The sequence below is a fragment of the Lissotriton vulgaris genome, chromosome 1_1, assembly GCF_964263255.1.
Source record: "Lissotriton vulgaris chromosome 1_1, aLisVul1.2, whole genome shotgun sequence".
Taxonomy (NCBI): Eukaryota; Metazoa; Chordata; class Amphibia; order Caudata; family Salamandridae; genus Lissotriton; species Lissotriton vulgaris.
In genome coordinates, this window is record NC_141685.1 from 1,048,726,525 (window position 1) to 1,048,744,531 (window position 18,007).

Genomic DNA, 18,007 nt, shown 5'->3' on the forward strand with positions numbered 1-18,007 from the left:
CATAGGGTCACAACGCTGGGAGAACAGACAAACAGTTCACGTTACTTGCGCCATTTTGTGACTGCGCTCCTGTTCACTCATTCTTATCTCAGCCTCCAGATCCCACACTCTTGGAAGAGTTTCCTCTTAGGCCTTTGCGGGGAGAGGGGTGGCTAAGACTGCAAGACAAGAGTGGGAGGGACTGAGGCACCGAAAGGCAGATGTACTTTCATGAGAGGTGCAAGAAGAGCAGGGAGAACAGCGAGGGTATACAAGCAAACAGGAGCAAGTGCACGCAGGGAGGCCCAGAGAAAGACCCAGAGACAATATTCCAGATAAAGCAGACACGAGGATTTGAGACAGAAAAGACACGGAAGAGAGAGCAGCGGAGAGAAGAAACTGCCAGAAAGGCACAGCGCAGTCTGGGAACAGGGCACCCAGACACATTGGCATGCACATGGACAGAAGCGATGGAGGCCTTTCACAGAGAAAGAGAAACTGACAAAGGGTCATAGCGACGGACGTCACCGCCAGGCCGCTCCGTGAACCGTCTTCGGTGCTGAAGTACTGGGGAACTGGCACGCTCTGAGCTTGGCACCCAGGGTCTGAGAGAGCCAGAGGATACACTTCTACGGCGTGGCACTGTGAGGTACTGGGCCTCAAGTACCGGGAGAGCCACTGAGAACGTCTGTGTGGACTGGTATTTTTCGCGAACAGGGATAGTGGGTGCTTGGCACTCAAGGAATGGATGGGCCAAGGTGGGATTTTTGGTAGCCTGGCGAGATCTTAAGTCTGGGGGGACTGAGGTTGGAATGGAAGCCGTCGTCGACTAGCAAAGCAAGATCTCAGCTCTCAAGGACTAGGAGAGCCGCAGTGGTATTGTTCATCTACTGGTACAGATACTGGAACGTTTTGGGCTCAAGGGCAGGGAGACGTCTTGGAATGGGACGGTGAAGGCTTGGCGTCCAAGGACAGAAGTGGAAATGCCAGTGTATTACACATAAAAAGCAGACGCTTTGAAAGGTAAACATCCCTCAAACAGCCGGCCTCGTGGGCAAGGAGTGACACCTTAGTGAGAGGCCGGGGAGAAGGCCTAGCAGCAGTGCTTAATTTGTGAAATAATAAGGGCCAGGGCCCTCGTCAGGAGGCCGCTGCAGCTTGCACCACCCATTGCCCATGCCAACGCTGTTGATGACAGTATCAACACAACTATTCCCCATCACACTTCGACAAGTCTGACAATTCAGACTATTCCAGGCTTTTTTTCCAAAGGACTGCTCTTGTGCTAATCTCTAGATTAGACAAAACAGCGCCATTGTGTGCCATACTGTCATAAGTGCCGGTGTTGACAATTAAGTGCTGGTACCTGGCACCAGAAACCACCAGCTCAAATTAAGCACTGCCTGGTAGTATGGAGGACCACATGAAGAGTCGGGGTTCACCCTTCCTCCGCGGGGGACTCATTGGCCTCCTCTGCCTCTGGGTTGGCAGCAGCAGCCAGAGCAGAGCCGAAGTTCCCCCGCCAGAGGCAGAGAACAGACAGCTGCCGCTTGACGACGTCTTCCAGAGGAAAGGTACGAGCTGTGGGCATCTCTATCAGAGCACCCGATAGAGGGAGTGGGGCACGGGGATAGATGCTGTGAAAATATGTTCTTTTAGTCAATGATAGAATTGGGGAAAAATTCTCTGTGGATCCATAAATTGGGGGTGAAGGCGTGGCAGAAGAAAGGGATGGAATCACTAGGGGCGGAGCTTGAAATGCAGGGTCTGACTGTCAAGAATACATTTATTTAAATAAATAAATGCTGCAAAGAAATTGCCTACAAGGACATATGTGACATTAAATCTGTTCAAGCTTTGACCACAATGAAACTGTACTTTAAAATATCTTACAGGATTAAGAAAAAAAAAACCTGCAGCAGAGATCATTGTGAGCCCAGCAATTTTAAGGGAATTATAATAGCGGGAAGATAACGCTAGTGGTTAACACAGTTCTGGGAGAATTTTGTGTTTTGTCCAGTCAGTGTTTTGACTCATAAAGTAGCATCACATCAAATCACATCATGCAAAACGCATTTCACATATTTGTACTTTACGTAGCTAGGTAAGTGGGTCACTGCATTTGACACTGAGATCCTTTTGTTACTTCCAGTTCATAAGTTGCAATCCTTCTAATAGAGCACAGTGATCTATTTACCAGCATCAAGGAGCTACATGCAAACTGTAAGTCATGGGTTTAGACTTTTTTTTTTTAATTCTTTTTTCATTCTAAGATTGCAAAGAAGGGTTCCTTTGGGAAGTAATAAAGTCTTGTTAGTACAGGCAACCACAATCACTGCATTACATTTTATATGCTGACTTTGTCTTACTCCAGACCATTTACTCTTAAAATATAATGTCTACAAGCACGGATGGTATCTGAATCCTACCCCTTACATCCCTCATCATCTTACGTAAGATTTCCTGTACATTGATTTACACACTTATTTGATTTATAGTGCCTCTGCATGTGATGTAAAGTGCTCTGACGCCCTACATTGGGATGAGTAGGGCTGTAAAATAATGAACTATAAAAAAATAGAAGGTGCCATTTAAATAATTAGTTGTGTAACCTCATACACAAAGACAGATCTTGCATTCTTACAGTATATGCACGTCTTACATAAGATGTTAAACAAAGTCAAAAACCTACCTCCAAATAATAGTTTCTCTAAAGTACTTGTGAAGTGATAAGCTATCTGATTTTTTTTCCTTCTATTGTATTGGCATCTAGACAATAGGCTCTATATAGCTCCCAGCCAGGCTGATACTTAAACAAAAAAGGGCTGATGGCCCATTCAATCAGGCCTTTGTGTGTGCTGGCTGGAAGTGAAAATAAATCCCCGTCGCTGCCTGCAGGTTGCTGCTCCAAACGTAATGCAGACAAAGTGCTGGCTCTGCTGAATTATACTCTGGTGTCAGAAAATGACACCAGGACAAATTCAACATATTTCCTTGGCTAGGTCAGATCCCAGACCCAGCACAAAAACAGCTGCTGGAACTAGAATCTGGCGGGATCCTCCTACTTTCTGGCACTGATGTTAGTGTAATTTTTAGGGGATGACTGAATGAATTACATGGCTTTGCTCGTTGTATGAAGTGATTTGATTACCAAGCACTGCAAAGTGCCAGGAAGGCGACAGTCACTAAGAGTGAAAACCAGGCTTGTACTTATGCTTTAAAAGAGGACGCTGTGAAAAGAGCTGGAGAAGAGGGAGTTTGGATACCAGTGCCTGGTCCTTAAGAGGAGAGAACCCTGGCTGCGCTTCTGTACAAGTGTGCAGTGAGGAGTACGACTGCCGCTGTCTACGGGTCAATGTTTGATTACTAGATTCTGAGTGCTCTAGAAGGCCTTTAGAAAGAGAGGTAAGTCAGCACTAGCACCTGGTCTTCCCCAGGGGTGTGCTCTGCACTGCATACTTTTGGTGGAAGGTAAGCAGTAAGTGATAGATTCTGAGCCTGCGTAGCAGAGGGCTCTGCCTCCTTTCTCTGAGTGATGTAGACTGATGTGTTGAATAAAGCCTGGGGCTGTTCAGGGCCATGTCTCTTCAGTGAAAGGTGTGTGCAGTGAGGGGGTTGTACCCTTACAGGGACTACTCTCTTTTGTATGTATATATGCACTGATATTTGTGTAGTGAAAACTCAGTTAGAGAGCAGTTAGAAACAGGAGGCAGGTTATATATGTAGTTTCCTACTGTGTGGGCAGGTTGTGTTCTTTGAAGAGATGACTCTACAAGTTATTTCTTTCTTTCACGGGGTTTAGGCATTTCTGATGTTGATGTAGATGTTGTTACAGAGGGGTGTGCAGTTCCTAACAAGGGGACAAGGAAAAGGGCAGGTCTTTCTTCGTGGGGTTCCACAGAATTTTTAACTACGCGGGAACTACCTGAACCATTAAATCATTTTGAACAGGCCTGCTCCAGACTTATTTTAAAACTCACTACCTGTGCACTACACTGCCCTTGGCCTCTTACCCGCACGCACTCCACGGCTTCTTCAAAAGATCTCTGCCAAAGAGCCCCGTTTATGGGAGCCCGTCGGGCATTGCTGCGCCGGCCGACAAGGAGCAGAGCCCAATGATGAAGCATGACATCCTTCGGGGTGTGTGAAGGCATCACAAAGAAAGACCTGCTCTTTCCCTTGTCCCTTTGTTAGGAACTGCACACCCCTCTGTAGCACAGTTATATAGGAGCCTTGTGTGCAGGACCTGGTTTAATTAACGGTTCCTGGTCCCCCCCTTTTTTTGACAATGTAGATGTTGTCCCGTATCCTTGTAGCATAGACAGCCTGTCTTTGAGTATTTTCTTTTTTGAACTTCCCAAGCACCAGACTGGTGATTTCTTGGTTCCTGACTTGGATCTTTAACTTGAGATGGTGTTCTTCTGAGTTTGGTATGCTGGGGTGTGGTTTAAGACGTCCGTGTTGGTCTTCAAGGGTACTTTGAAGATGATGCAGATGTGAAGGGAGAATCAGTGAAATTCCTTCATATTGGAGTGACAGGGTCAAAGTTGTTCAAGCCTTGGATGAGATAAACTTCAGTGTGTAGCTTGCCTAGCAGGGATGCCAGGCGAGCGTTTTAGAGGCTGCGGAGCAGTGTATCGCTTCCATCCAGGCGATAGAGGCCTAGGGTTTAGACTGTCACTCTGAATCTGTTTTAGGTAGGCAAGGTTTCACTTTTTTTGTGGAAGGAGAGCTGATACTATGCTGTCTTATTTTTCTAATTATGTTTTATTTGAAGGAGATGCTTGTGTCAGTGAGAAGTTAGATTGATTCTTTATTAGTTGTCAGTTGGGGGTCGGTCTATGGAGCAGGAATGAGAATGGAAGAGGGGTCAGGAAGTGGCTATAACCACAGGAACCGAATCACAGCATCACACATTCCTGAATCATGTAAGAGCTTTTGCACAAGTGGATTTTGGATTTTTCTAGGAACGGGCCTAAAGGAGCGGATTGACCATATTATGGAACACATACATTGAACACAAGCATCTACTGAACCGAAACTGGAGGTACAGTCACATAATAAAGCCTTTCGAAATGACTTCAAGTCATTCATAGAAACAGTCCACGTCTATTAAAAAGTGTAAACGATTGTTTTGAACTGATCTTAAAGGAAAATGCACACAAAAAAAGCAAGAGAGTGCCAAAGCTGTTTAGCAGGCTGGTTTAAAGGAGACAAGCTTGCTTGAAGAACCCACGCCCTGAACGCAAGAGGGCTGACTGAGACAGATATGAGTGCCTTTGAAGGTCGATACAAAACTTTGAAACGACATGAAAGTTGCACTTTTTTGGGCTTTGCCATTCCTGCATAAAAAGAATGATGTTTTGTGACAATTTGTACTGTATCTATCATTACTTACCACTTATAAAATGATTGTGATACAGATTTACATTGCAGAATTCCAATTCCAACCCCCCAGCTAATCCTGATTCGGGGTTACAAGTGAGGTACAAATTGCACACTTGTAGGGGTTTTGCACACAAGACTTACACCAGGTAAAATCCAGGGCAATTCTGGTAGGGCAATAACGCACATTCTGAGTTTGTGCACTATTAGCACACTATCCTCCACTCTTGGAAACCCAGAATGGCGAGAAAATTGAACACCCGATCCACATTCTATGTGATAGCAGTCTTTAGCAGGTAGACAATGATCTCGCTTCGGGAGTAACAATTATGACTTCACTCGGGCGAATGCAAACTGGGAATAAAGACCAAGCCGGGGAAGTGCAAAGTCTGCGTGGCCTAAAATCAGAACTTGCAAAACATTCCACCAGGACAACAAACACAACTTTGCATACGTGCGAGTGCGTTTTGTGTGTCTGTACCTTAGTTTCTGCTCTAGCATGAAGTGAAGCAGCCCGTCTCGTGACAGAAAACCTTTTTACAAATGTCGTTTTTTGTTAAAACCACATTGGAGGGATGAGGCTGCCACGCACGGCCATAAACCGGATGGCAGTTGGTCATCGAACTCTGCTTTTTCTATGTTTTGGAACTTGTATTCGTTGGTGCAAGAGAGAGAAACAGAGAAACAGGCGACAAGATCAAGTGAAGGCTTGTTTCCCGCCAGCCCTGGTTGTCTTGTGCGTCACTGCCCTCCGCCGTGAGACGATTAGCTAGAATGAGGGACAGAGCGTACTCCAGCCTGCTTATCTCAGGGCAGCATGTGTTGTGGGAGAAGATACGAGTGAGAGTGTGTGCGTGTGGTGGGTTGGTGCACGTTCTGCTCCAATGCAGCGGGTGAGGGCCTCTCATCCCACTCTCCCTCCTGCCTTGCTCATGCCCACTGCACCCGGGATGCACCAGGCTGCCAGAATGACCCCCACAAATGTCTTCCTTTCTATCTGTGGCAGCTGTAGAGAGCTTGCAGTTCAAGTCAGGGCTTACCTCGTTGTAAATGAAATAAGGAGTCGAGGCAGCAGCTCAGGCGTTCTTGTAGTGTCTGTCTGCTCAGTTTGCTAACAAGCATTGGAAATGCAATAGGGCTCGCATTAGGATAGTTTGAGCTATTGGTCTTATCAATGATTTTTTTTTATTTATGTTTTTTTTAAAATAGCTAAATTAATAGCTTTGTCATTTACAATGCCAATAGTTATAACTTTCGCAAATGTGACACCTATAGCATTTGTATTGCAACAGGTTTTGTATTTACGTGACTTAGATGTATTGATATTACAAATAACAATGGCTTTTAATTTTTTTTAAATGATTAATACTAAAATAATTTATTTAATTTGTAATGGCAATAGCTTAAACTTTTGTAAATAACTTTTGTGAAGATTATGTTCAATGTTTTTTATTGTGACGAAAATCCAAGAACAGAAGTGAAATATTAACATCTTTTTGTGATTTGTAATAAAGCGTGAAAGCTTGAAAACAGCTTAAAACATTGAAAGAACATATTTGAACCAGTGATGCTGTGGTTGCGCTGAGTGATGCTGTGGTTGCGCTGAGTGATGCTGTGGTTGCGCTGAGTGATGCTGTGGTTACGCTGAGTAATGCAGTTGTTGCGCTGAGTGATGCTGTGGTGGTGCTGAGTGATGCTGTGGTTGCGCTGAGTGGTGTGTGCATAGGTGCGGCTTAGTGGGTGCATTGGTGGAGCTGTTTGGTGGGTGCCTTGGTGGAGCTGTATGGTGGGTGCCTCGGTGGAGCTGTGTGGTGGGTGCATCGGTGGAGCTGTGTGGTGGATGTATAGGTGGAGCTGTGTCGGTGGAGCTGTGTGGTGGGTGCATCGGTGGAGCTGGGTGGTGGGAGCATCGGTGGAGCTGTATCGGTGGAGCTGTGTGGTGGCTGCATCGGTGGAGCTGTGTGGTGGGTGCATCGGTGGAGCTGTGTGGTGGGTGCCTCGGTGGAGCTGTGTGGTGGGTGCATTGGTGGAGCTGTCTGGTGGGTGCATCGGTGGAGCTGTGTAGGTGGAGCTGTGTGGTGGGTGCATCCGTGGAGCTGAGTGGTGGGTTCAGTGGTGGAGCTGTGTGGTGGGTGCATCGGTGGAGCTGTGTGGTGGGTGCCTCGGTGGAGCTCTGTGGTGGGTGCATCGGTGAAGCTGTGTGGTGGGTGCATCGGTGGAGCTTAGTGGGTGCATTGGTGGAGCTTAGTTGGAGCATCAGTGGAGCTGTGTGGTGGATGCATCGGTGGAGCTCTGTGGTGGGTGCATCAGTGGAGCTGTGTGGTGGGTGCATCGGTGGAGCTGTGTCGGTGGAGCTTTGTGGTGGGTGCATCAGTGGAGCTGTGTGGTGGGTGCCTCGGTGGAGCTCTGTGGTGGGTGCATTGGTGAAGCTGTGTGGTGGGTGCATCGGTGGAGCTTAGTGGGTGCATTGGTGGAGCTTAGTTGGAGCATCGGTGGAGCTGTGTGGTGGGTGCATCGGTGGAGCTCTGTGGTGGGTGCATCAGTGGAGCTGTGTGGTGGGTGCATCGGTGGAGCTGGGTGGTGGGTGCATCGGTGGAGCTGTGTAGGTGGAGCTGTGTGGTGGGTGCATAGGTGGAGCTGGGTGGTGGATGCATCAGTGGAGCTGTGTGGTGGGTGCATCGGTGGAGCTGTGTGGTGGGTGCATCGGTGGAGCTTAGTGGGTGCATTGGTGGAGCTGTGTGGTGGGTACATCGGTGGAGCTTAGTTGGTGCATCAGTGGAGCTGTGTGGGGGTGCATCGGTGGAGCTGTGTGGTGGATGCCTCTGCGGAGCTGTGTGGTGGGTGCATCAGTGGAGCTGTGTCGGTGGAGCTGTGTGGTGGGTGCATCGGTGGAGCTGGGTGGTGGGTGCATCAGTGGAGCTGTGTAGGTGGAGCTGTGTGGTGGGTGCATCGGTGGACCTGGGTGGTGGGTGCATCAGTAGAGCTGTGTGGTGGGTGCATCGGTGGAGCTGTGTGGTGGGTGCATCGGTGGAGCAGTGTGGTGGGTGCATTGGTGGAGCTGTGTCGGTGGAGCTGTGTGGTGGCTGCATCGCTGGAGCGGTGTGGTGGGTGCATTGGTGAAGCTGTGTGGTGGGTGCATCGGTGGAGCTGTGTGGTGGGTGCATCGTTGAGCTGTGTGGTGGGTGCCTCGGTGAAGCTGTGTGGTGGGTGCATCGGTGGAGCTGTGTGGTGGGTGCATCGGTGGAGCTGTGTGGTGGGTGCTTTGGTTGAGCTGTGTGGTGGGTGCCTCGGTGGAGCTGTGTGGTGGGTGCATAGGTGGAGCTGTGTGGTGGGTGTATCGGTGGAGCTGTGTGGTGGGTGCCTCGGTGGAGCTGTGTGGTGGGTGCCTCAGTGGAGCTGTGTTTTGGGTGCATCAGTGGAGCTGAGTGGTCGGGTCATCTGTGGAGCTCTGTGGTGGGTGCATCAGTGGAGCTGTGTCAGTGGAGCTGTGTGGTGGTTGCATCAGTGGAGCTGTGTGGTGGGTGCATCGGTGGAGCTGTGTCAGTGGAACTGTTTTGTGGTTGCATCAGTGGAGCTGTGTGGTGGGTGCATCGGTGGAGCTGTGTCAGTGGAGCTGTGTGGTGGGTGCATCGGTGGAGATGGGTGGGGGGTGCATCAGTGGAGCTGTGTGGTGGATTCATCGGTGGAGCTGGGTGGTGGGTGCATCTGTGGAGCTGTGTGGTGGGTGCATCTGTGGAGCTGTGTGGTGGGTGCATCTGTGGAGCTGTGTGGTGGGTGCCTCGGTGGAGCTGTTTGGTGGGTGCATCGGTGGAGCTGTGTGGTGGGTGCCTCAGTGGAGCTCTGTGGTGGGTGCATCGGTGAAGCTGTGTGGTGGGTGCATCGGTGGAGCTTAGTGGGTGCATTGGTGGAGCTGTGTGGTGGGTGCATCTGTGGAGCTGTGTGGTGGGTGCATCTGTGGAGCTGTGTGGTGGGTGCCTCGGTGGAGCTGTGTCTTGGGTGCATCAGTGGACCTGTGTGGTGGGGTCATCTGTGGAGCTCTGTGGTGGGTGCATCGGTGGAGCTGTGTCGGTGGAGCTGTGTGGTGGTTGCATCAGTGGAGCTGTGTGGTGGGTGAATCGGTGGAGCTGTGTCGGTGGAGCTGTGTGGTGGTTGCATCAGTGGAGATGTGTGGTGGGTGCATCGGTGGAGCTGTGTCGGTGGAGCTGTGTGGTGGGTGCATCAGTGGAGCTGTGTGGTGGGTGCATCGGTGGAGCTGTGTGGTGGGTGCATCGGTGGAGCTGTGTGGTGGGTGCATTGGTGGAGCTGTGTCGGTGGAGCTGTGTGGTGGCTGCATCGCTGGAGCTGTGTGGTGACTGCATCGGTGAAGCTGTGTGGTGGGTGCATCGGTGGAGCTGTGCGGTGGGTGCCTCGGTGGAGCTGTGTGGTGGGTGCATCGGTGGAGCTGTGTGGTGGGTGCATCTGTTGAGCTGTGTGGTGGTTGCCTCGGTGGAGCTGTGTGGTGGGTGCATAGGTGGAGCTGTGTGGTGGGTGTATCGGTGGAGCTGTGTGGTGGGTGCCTCGGTGGAGCTGTGTGGTGGATGCCTCGGTGGAGCTGTGTCTTGGGTGCATCAGTGGAGCTGTGTGGTGGGGTCATCTGTGGAGCTCTGTGGTGGGTGCATCGGTGGAGCTGTGTCGGTGGAGCTGAGTGGTGGTTGCATCAGTGAAGCTGTGTGGTTGGTGCATCGGTGGAGCTGTGTCGGTGGAGCTGTGTGGTTGTTGCATTAGTGGAGCTGTGTGGTGGGTGCATCGGTGGAGCTGTGTCGGTGGAGCTGTGTGGTGGGTGCATCGGTGGAGCTGGGTGGTGGGTGCATCAGTGGAGCTGTGTGGTGGGTGCATCATTGGAGCTGGGTGGTGGGTGCATCTGTGGAGCTGTGTAGTGGGTGCATCTGTGGAGCTGTGTGGTGGGTGCCTCGGTGGAGCTGTGAGGTGGGTGCATCGGTGGAGCTGTGTGGTGGGTGCATCAGTGGAACTGTGTGGTGGGTGCATCGGTGGAGCTGTGTGGTGGGTGCATCGGTGGAGCTGTGTAGGTGGAGCTGTGTGGTGGGTGGCACTTTTTATAAATCATTAGTAAAAGAGGTCAATGAAATTCAACTAAAACCCATATATAGCAGAAGAGGAGAAAGCTCTAGTAACGGGATTCAGGATGAATGTATTCCTTTGAAGCAAATCGCCAGCATGTGAAAGGTGTAAAATAGCAATCAGCATAAAACGAAAATACCAGCAAAAGACTTTATAAAATTCTGTGTGGCCCTGATAAAATAATTAGAGCGTTTAATTATATCATGACCAACAACGGTTATTGTTTCAAGAGCAGCGTGCAAGATGGTTAGGCTGCAATATAAACAAGCCCTCGGCATTGCTGTGGTGGGAAGGGGGGGTGGGAGGGGCGGGGAGAGGCAAGAAGGGAAGAATAGGGGCTGGGAGCAGCAACCTTTGATGTGCAGGCCGGCCGGCCGTGCAGTGAATAATTAGGGGAGGAGAAATGCCGGCTGGGGGAAGCTTGAGATGCCTGAGGAGGCTGTTGGCTTTGATGTGCACAGCGCTCTCGGGCACTGCAACAAATCGCCGAGATGGTTAAACTCTGTTTAAGCCACAATATAGCTCGCCAGCTATGCCCTTGAGCGCATCAGCAGGCGAGCCCTAAAAATGGCAGATGTGGAGTTTCTGTCAGAAGCTCTCGTGTTCTTAAGAATGTGGATGGTTGAGATGCTAGAAAAAACAGGTGTGGAGGTTCCATCATGAGCTCGGGTGTTTTAGGTATGCGCGCAGGTGATTGGCTGCAAACACCTGGAGTGGCATTTCTTTTAAGGCTTTAGAGTTCTTAGGTATGCACGGGGTGGACTTGCTAGAAATGCTGGTGGTAGAGGCATTATTTGCAGCTTCTGTGTTCTTAGGCAGGCCTGTGGCTTTTGTCTGAAGCTTTGGGGTTCCTATGTAAGTGTGCAGTATACTTCCTAGAAACATCAGGTGGGGTGGTTCCACCGGAAGCTCTGGTGTTCTTAGGTATTTGTGCAATATTCTTGTCACAAATTCCAAATGTGGCAGGCCTGTTTGAAGCTCTGTTGTTTATCTGTGATGTGCTTGGTAGAAACGACAGGTATGTAGGTTTGGTTTGAAGTTCTGTTATTGACAGAAATGTGTGCGGTCATCTTGTTAGAAATAGCAGGTATTGATAGGTACGCAGAGTTGGTCAGGTGCTCTTAAGTATGTTTGTGGGTGCTTGCTAGAAGCATCAGGTGTGGAGGTATCATCCGAAGCTCTGTTTTAGATATGTGTGTACAACTAAGAACACCAGAGATTTTGACAAAACCTCTAGACGTGACATTTACAGCAAGCACATGCAACGTATTTGCTTCAAACACCAGATGTAAGGGGTTCATCGTTAGTTGCCCAGTGAAATTGCTAGAAACACCACGTATAGAGGTCCTGTCTGGAGGTTGGTCGGGAATAGTGCGATTTTAACTCCACTACATAGGAGAGGGGGTCTGCTTCCTATGGTTACCCCCACTTTTTGCTCTTTTTCACTGGTTTTTCGACTTTAGTATGGCTGTGGTCCTGCTAATCAGGACCACAGCCTAGCTGTTCTCTCTCTAAATTGACACCATGTACTTTAGGTACATCCCAGATTGGTTACTGGGTTACCCTTGTGAGTCCCTGTATATGGTAACTTAGGAACCCAGGGCATAGGTACCCCAGAGGCCTACCAGGGGTTGAAGCATGTATTATGCCACCCCTGGTTAGCCTTCCAAAATGGCACCACAGGTCTGCACTTGCAGCCTGGGTAAGGTGTTGTAAGCACCCCTTACTTAGATATAGTATACCTATATCTACCTTAACATATAGACACATATTAACCTATAAGTCACTCCTATGGCAGGCCTTGACAATCTTGAAGGCAGAGTGCTTTGTTTTGTGTGAGAGGGTGCCCTAGCATGAGCTGAGCCCCTCTGCAGCTTTCAGAACCATCTCCTTTTAGCTGTTCTATGATATAGCCATACCATATACTCTTAAGTGCATTATAATCCTCGTGGTTAATGCTAACTTTGGTTTGGCTTTATCAAAACATGTCGTGTTTGGTGTCGGGGTAGTATTTCACCCTTCTAGAGGGAAAAGACATGTACACACTGGTACACCCGGTTAAAGTTAAACAGAGCCCCAGCATCACAAAATGGATGCTGCTGCCACAGACACTAGTCTGCCCTCCTGCTGCTGGACGAAACTCCGACAGGAGAGGCCTGGACAATAGGTTTCCTGTCCAGGGAGGTGCTAGCACCTTCCGAGACAGGCTTTAGTGTATTGGGGCAGGGTGGGTTGCATTCAGTGAATGCTTTTCAGACACTGCCTGGGGAACACAAGGTGCTCCATGCATTTCCCAGTTTAAACCGGTTGCTGGGGCGCTCTGCCCCAGCTCTGATGCGAAACAGGACAAAGAATAAGGGGTGTAACCATCCCCTCCCAAAGTCCTCCCATAGGTGGGACCCTAGAGTTAGTCCAACCCCTAAACTTACTATAAGAATAGGAGCCCAGTCCCTAGGACTTTAAATTATCCTGGATGAATCTCTGCAACATATATCTTGGACCTTCGACATTCCATATCGACTGGAAGACGGAAGAAATCTCCCTTGTGGTCAAGGAGTGACCACCCTGTTCAAACAGGCACCAACAGCATCTTTGCTGGTCTGCATTTTTGAGGATTCGACAGGATTCCGAAGAATCAGCGACACAGGACACGGACTTCCAGACATCTCTGAGGCTGACCCGAGAACCCAGCAAAGCTGAGACCCGTAGCTGACACGAGAGACATGGGACCGGAACTCCTGGACATCCTGTATTTTTGCAACTGCACCTACTTCCCGAGGTATCCTGAAGTTGTGCATTGGGGTCTTCGCAGCCCCTGCCCCGAGCACCTTTTGCACCAAAGTATAGAGGGCAGCACTCCACGAGTGACCCGTGAGTCCCCTTACTTCACCGCTGCTCGAGGCTCCTTCCCGGTTCCTAGTCCGTTGGCTAGTGAGCCCCCACAAAGGCCAATCCTTGATTTCCTGAGCTTTCCTGGTTGCTCCAGATGTGCTCTGACTCCCCTCCAAAGGAGGATTACCCCAGACTCTGCTGGTTTGAACCGAAGCCAATCGTGTCATCTTGCGTGGATTGCTGTTGCCAAGGCTTGTTGGGTCCAATCCAGATTCTGACGCTGCAGCACTCGACATCCTTTGTGGGACAGCTCGAATCCAGCTCCTGGTCATCGTCGACGCCTGCTGGTCCTCGTGGCTGAAGAGTCAAGCTTCACCTCTTTCACCTGAAATCACCCAACATCGGCTGGCATCTTCTCCTCGCCATCCTGGTCACTGGCTGGTGACCAAGACTCTGTCCCCTCTGCTTTCAGGTTCTTCACATCTCAGATCCACCCTTGGATCCACCCGGACACTTTTCTTCTGGTTGCCTGCAGCATGTCTTCGCAGCTCTCCATTGGTATTGACAACGAAACCCGACACCAAAAGACAACTATGCACCCGGCTTCCCTGGGTGAGGTAACACGAGTACTCTAGTGCTTCCGTGGGTCTTGACTCTCGAAGTTTCCTAGTCTAAAAGGGTTCCATCGTAGTTCACCTCTAAGTGCCCTTATTCTTTAAAATTGTAAACTGTTCGTTCTCCATAGAAAGTCAATGGTGATCCGCGGCTGTGTTTAGGCACTGCACGCATCACCCGTGGGTCTCCTGCGTCCCTACCTTGGGTGGTTCCTGGTTGCCCCAGCGGTTCTACAGGCCCTAGGCTTGCTTTCTATCCCTCATGTGGTTCTTATACCACTATTTTAGTATATGGTTTGTAAGGCCCCTAGGGCAAAGCGTATACTGTGCAACTTATCATATGGTAATTAAGTTTCTTGTATTGTACTTTTACCTCTGACCTCATAAAGAGTCCAGAGGGGTTGTGTTTAGATTAAATACATATATATTTTATATATACCTTATGTGGTGTGCTTTAATTTATCATTCAAGAGATTACAACTGGTAAAATAGCTTGCTTAACTCGCCTCTAAGTCTTAGCCTGAAAGCTGCTCTCCACAGCTACCACTAGGTTAGCTTTCTATAAGGTTGACTTTACAACCTACCATCAATAAGGGTCGTTTGGACTGGTGCAAGGTGCCCACTATAATAGTGGACATGATATACCAGGCCAACTTCTCACACACTAGAAATGTGTCCCGTCTTTTGCTGAATTGACCCCACTTTGTTTATCATGGAGAGGCTACCAGTTGTTGGTTGAATTGTGTGTTTAGAACCTAAACTTGTTTTAGAGGTATAGCCTGTTGTATGAATTGTCCATAGTTTGAATCTGGTTCTCTGTGGGTAGCCACTGGAGACTTTTGAGTTATGGGTGATGTGATCCTATTTTCTTATTCTCAAAAAGAGCAGGGCGGTGGGCCACCATGCCTATAAAAACGTGCTGTTGCCATCTAATCTAGAGACATCATAGGCCTGTAGTCCAGTCTGCTTTGGATGAGAGATGCAATATCTTTTTCATACTCCTTACAGTAGAAGGTGCCTGAACTATTTACATGCTTAAAAGCTAAGAGTGTGAGTACCTCTACTTTCCCTATTGCTCTTTCTCTTTGCACCTCTAGCTCTTCCTCCCCATTCTTCATCACACAGCGGAAGTACCTCCATTTGGTACGTACTTTTTAAAAAAAAAATATAAACACATTTTATTGAAATTTTGGGTTCATCCAGGCCTGAAAGGCCTGTTCTGTACTCTTTTCTAGTATAGTTATCCTTGCATCTTGAATAATTCTGGTGCAACAAAAGAAAGTCAAATGGGAAGACTAACATTATCAGGAACATTGCACTTAAGTTCATAGATCAAGGCCGGGGGGCTAAAGCAGATCCTGGCTCAGTGACAGGAGGTCTACAGTAAGAAGTAGTAGAGGGAAGTGAGTTATTTGAGTCAGTCAGACAAAGAAAGAGAACCACCTCTGCTGGGAACCCAATGGTGCTATCAGGAAATTGGAATAAAGAATACTCGTGTTAAGTGGAGAAGTGTGGCTCACTGGTTAGAGGAGGCAGACCCGGACGCTGAGATCAGACCCGGGACCAGGGTTCAATTCCCAACGCGGCAGGGTCTTGAGCCCAAAATGTCTGCGGACTCAGTAATTCTCGCTTCGGTGCCTACTCGAATCACAGGTTCACACTCTGCAACTCTGGGCAATAGCTTGCTTAATCTCCACTACGGCCCCCCGCGGCGGGATGCCTGGCTTTCACCTTGGGGATACCCAGTAGGGGCTATCTCACAGGGAAAAACCAGGACGGGTTCCCAATGCAAAGCGCTTTGAGACCTGGCGGTGATATTGCGCTATATAAAAACCTATCCATCCATCCATCCATCCTCATGATGATTACCTTGTGAAGCAGCTTTAAGGTGTAGAGCAGCAGAGGAATATGTGCTTCAAGTCTATGAAAAGGGCTTCTTGCAGAGAGTCTGTCCACTACCCCGTCCACAATACATCTGTTTGGCCTTCTCTGGTCTTTGAAGTTGCAAAACAATGTTGTATAGTATGACTACACATCCTTTAGAGGGTTCCAAAATCTGAAGTCTTAGTTTGTGCACCTTCTTTATCAGATTTCCCAGTAAAACAGAGAGATAGAGAGGGAGAGGTGGGGGAAGAGAGAAAGAGACACTCTCCCGATATCCTCTAGTTCATGGACCTGTCAACAACTTGCAATTGTCTTTAAAGCTCCTCATTCGTTCTCGGCGGAATCTGATGTTATAATAAGCTCTGGATCTGGTATTGGGAATGGAACGTTGATCTGCACATTGGAATTTGTTGACCAGCATTAGGGATCCCTTTACAGAATCTGAAATTCGAATCTTCTGTGTCAGGAAGTCACTCTGCAAGTATATTTCCGTTGACCTTTTGTGAGAACTGGCCTTCGAGAAGCAAGAAGGTAGGAGAATCAAAGACATACAAACTCTTGAGAAAATGAGTTCGGACCGAATGACTTGGACGAGTGAAGAATAACGGAGAAGCTATGTAATAAATGAATCCCTAATCGACAGTGGATAAAATCCAGTAGTTTTGGGAAATTGTGTCTCACTGATGAAGATTTAAAGCTATTCTGGCCTCTACAGGGGCCTTGTAGCATCAAATTAGCGGCAGACGGAACAACGGACAATTAAGATCTGTTTTTTTAATCCAAATGGCTGTTTGAGGTAGAGAAGTGTCCATTTAGTAGTACTTGGGACTGATTTCTTCGCAGTTTCTGGCTGGTTCAATCATTTCTGAACCTCTATGGCGAAAATTATTGGAGGACAGCTGATAATGGCCAGTGTACAGGATAAACAAAAAGGATCATCTTTTATGGTGAGAGGTCTAAAATGCCCTTTTGCTTTTCTTGTATTAGGATGGAGGCAATATTTTGTTTATTTTATCGAACTGGGGTATTAATATGGCACAAACTGGGGTCTGAGAAATACAAATATCACACACAGTTGGGCCATCAAACTACTAAACAAGCTAAGAACGACAGGTTTTCACTAGACTTGTGTTAATCCATTTGTTATTAAATCAGGTGTACCAGGCACCTTTGGATTGTGGCTTGACATTCGTATTGAAGATGGGTGCCTGGTAATGGGTGAAGGCCTGGAGGGTGAAGATAAAATCTTCAGGAATGTGTTAAGTGGGGTTTCTGTGGTAGACTGCTCAACAGCCATTGAATGACGGGATAGTGGAAGTTTTTGAAGGGCCTATAATAAACTGGAATAGGTGTGGGTTGGAGGTGGTAAGAGATATTTAGTTAATGAAACGTTAAATGGTAAAATGGGTATAAGTCACATTTAAGCATGTCACTTTATTAACACCTCTGTGGCAGCACATCTGGCTGACATCTCTACTTGGCTGCATGTGGCACTTATGATTTAGTAAGCCATTATATAACCATCTTCCAGACTGTTTAAATTATATTTTTGCATGCTCAGCAATCATTTCTTCAAATGTTTGAGTGATACCATAATTTTATATGAGGACCTAACCATTAATTTGTTTGTAAGACAGACTGCCTTTTGAGCCCGAAGCATTTTTCAAATGTAATATTGTTTCTATTTTTTTAGTATTGTTTACCTCTTTACCCAGAAGGCTGAAAGCTATATTAGAGAGCGGTGAACCTTTGTCAAGGGATCTCTAAAACAAGTCACATTGCTTAGGTGGGTTTCATAAACTACAAAGTTTGTTGTCTGCAGGTGCCCTAAATTTATTGTCTTTGGCTATAAGGACTGTAAGTAGTGGCAGCTGGTTGGGGATGGTGGCGGTGAGCCAGGGTAAAGTGGAGGGGAGGGGAGGAAATAAATAAAAAATAAAACCTACCTGCTGGTTGCCGGTCCCAGCCGCTGCCTCTCCTCCGCAGGAACAGGAAGCACCCAGGATTCCAGACTCCCCTACCGATTCACAACGCTGATGATAGCAGTGTTGTGATTGGCCTGAGCTACGTTGTTCGGCACTGAGAAAGGGAGTGGAAGCCTGAGCATTTTCTCCACCCAGGGTGTAATACAACCTGGGTGGAGAACATGCATAATGCGCATGACTTTTTGGCCGGCCCGAGACGGCCAGCCAACA

General features: G+C 48.3%; 1 protein-coding gene across 1 annotated transcript in view; it reads left to right on the forward strand.

Moving 5' to 3' along the window:
• Positions 1 to 204: 204 nt before the first annotated feature.
• EPOR (erythropoietin receptor) overlaps positions 205 to 18,007 on the forward strand; it is a 195,634-nt gene continuing 177,831 nt past the window's right edge. The window contains exon 1 of the mRNA XM_086962765.1: positions 205 to 1,553. Within this exon, the coding sequence (XP_086818891.1) occupies positions 1,391 to 1,553 (163 nt within the window). The 5' untranslated portion in view covers positions 205 to 1,390. The remainder of the gene's footprint in view (positions 1,554 to 18,007) is intronic.